Here is a 1,134-nt window from a genome sequence, read left to right as displayed (position 1 = left end):
CACCCACAAATTTCACAACGAGAGCTGTTTATTGCTGAATTCTGAGTTTTTAAAGTTTTTAATGCAGCTATAACGTTAAAACCCTTTTGAGTCATTAACAGATTTACAATTTAAAAGCTGCCACAAAGTATAACTCCTCTGTAAACGTCCTGAGAAAAAATGAATGCCGCAAAATACCCCATGTACTAAGATCAGACATTTTAAATAAATTCATTAGCGAGTGTAAACTCAGTGCAAATTTTATTATGTATTTAAGTTTAATTTTTTTTCGCTAGTGAAGGCAGTACTGCCATCACCATAACTGCAAAGCACAACGATTGTGTAGATGCAGCGCCTAAGATGTGACGGTTACAGGACGGAAGTGCCTGTAATTACGTTGGTATTTTTTACTCCAATAGGAATGGAACGATTGCAATCCTCTAATTTGCATAACGCCCTTATAAATAGGGGAGCAGGCGCCATTTTCCATGTTGTTGAGGTACTGTGAAGATTTTGGAAAGAAACTTCTTAGGATGCCTGAGCCGGCGAAATCTGCTCCAGCACCAAAGAAGGGCTCTAAGAAAGCTGTCACCAAGACGCAGAAGAAGGGCGACAAGAAACGCAAGAGAACAAGGAAGGAGAGCTACTCGATCTACGTGTACAAGGTGCTGAAGCAGGTGCACCCCGACACGGGCATCTTGCCCAAGGCCATGGGCATCATGAACTCCTTCGTCAACGACATCTTCGAGCGCATCGCCGGCGAGGCCTCGCGCCTGGCGCACTACAACAAGCGCTCCACCATCACCTCGCGGGAGATCCAGACGGCCGTGCGGCTCCTGCTGCCCGGTGAGCTGGCCAAGCACGCCGTCTCCGAGGGCACCAAGGCCGTCACCAAGTACACCAGCTCCAAGTAAACGGTTTTAAACTATAACCTAAACGGCTCTTTTAAGAGCCCCCATGTTTTCCTCAAAAGAGCTGTAATTGCAAATACAGATTTTTTCCACAGATTTATAAATCAAGTGCTTGCATACATGGCAAATAACATACATTGCATGAAGCGTGGAGCATTGCACACCTGTGAGTTATGGACTTTCACTTAGTGGAATAATGTTTTTTCATAGTAATTAACAGCTCTCGTTGTGAAATTTGTGGGTG

General features: G+C 44.5%; 1 protein-coding gene across 1 annotated transcript; it reads left to right on the top strand.

The window, feature by feature from the left end:
- Positions 1–475: 475 nt before the first annotated feature.
- On the top strand, positions 476–979 carry LOC103912170 (histone H2B 8-like). Its single transcript, XM_009325626.1, has one exon. It carries the CDS (start codon positions 513–515, stop codon positions 891–893), a length of 381 nt encoding a protein of 126 aa, XP_009323901.1. The 5' UTR covers positions 476–512; the 3' UTR covers positions 894–979.
- Positions 980–1,134: the final 155 nt, after the last annotated feature.

The sequence above is a fragment of the Pygoscelis adeliae genome, unplaced genomic scaffold (assembly GCF_000699105.1).
Source record: "Pygoscelis adeliae isolate BGI_AS28 unplaced genomic scaffold, ASM69910v1 Scaffold1536, whole genome shotgun sequence".
Lineage (NCBI taxonomy): Eukaryota > Metazoa > Chordata > Aves > Sphenisciformes > Spheniscidae > Pygoscelis > Pygoscelis adeliae.
Note: the sequence above shows the minus strand (reverse complement) of the source record. Positions and strands in the feature narration are given on the sequence as shown.

What these genes read in the sequence shown, in the direction of transcription:
- LOC103912170 (XM_009325626.1), top strand. Translation starts at nt 513, where the DNA reads ATGCCTGAGCCGGCGAAATCTGCTCCAGCACCAAAGAAGGGCTCTAAG.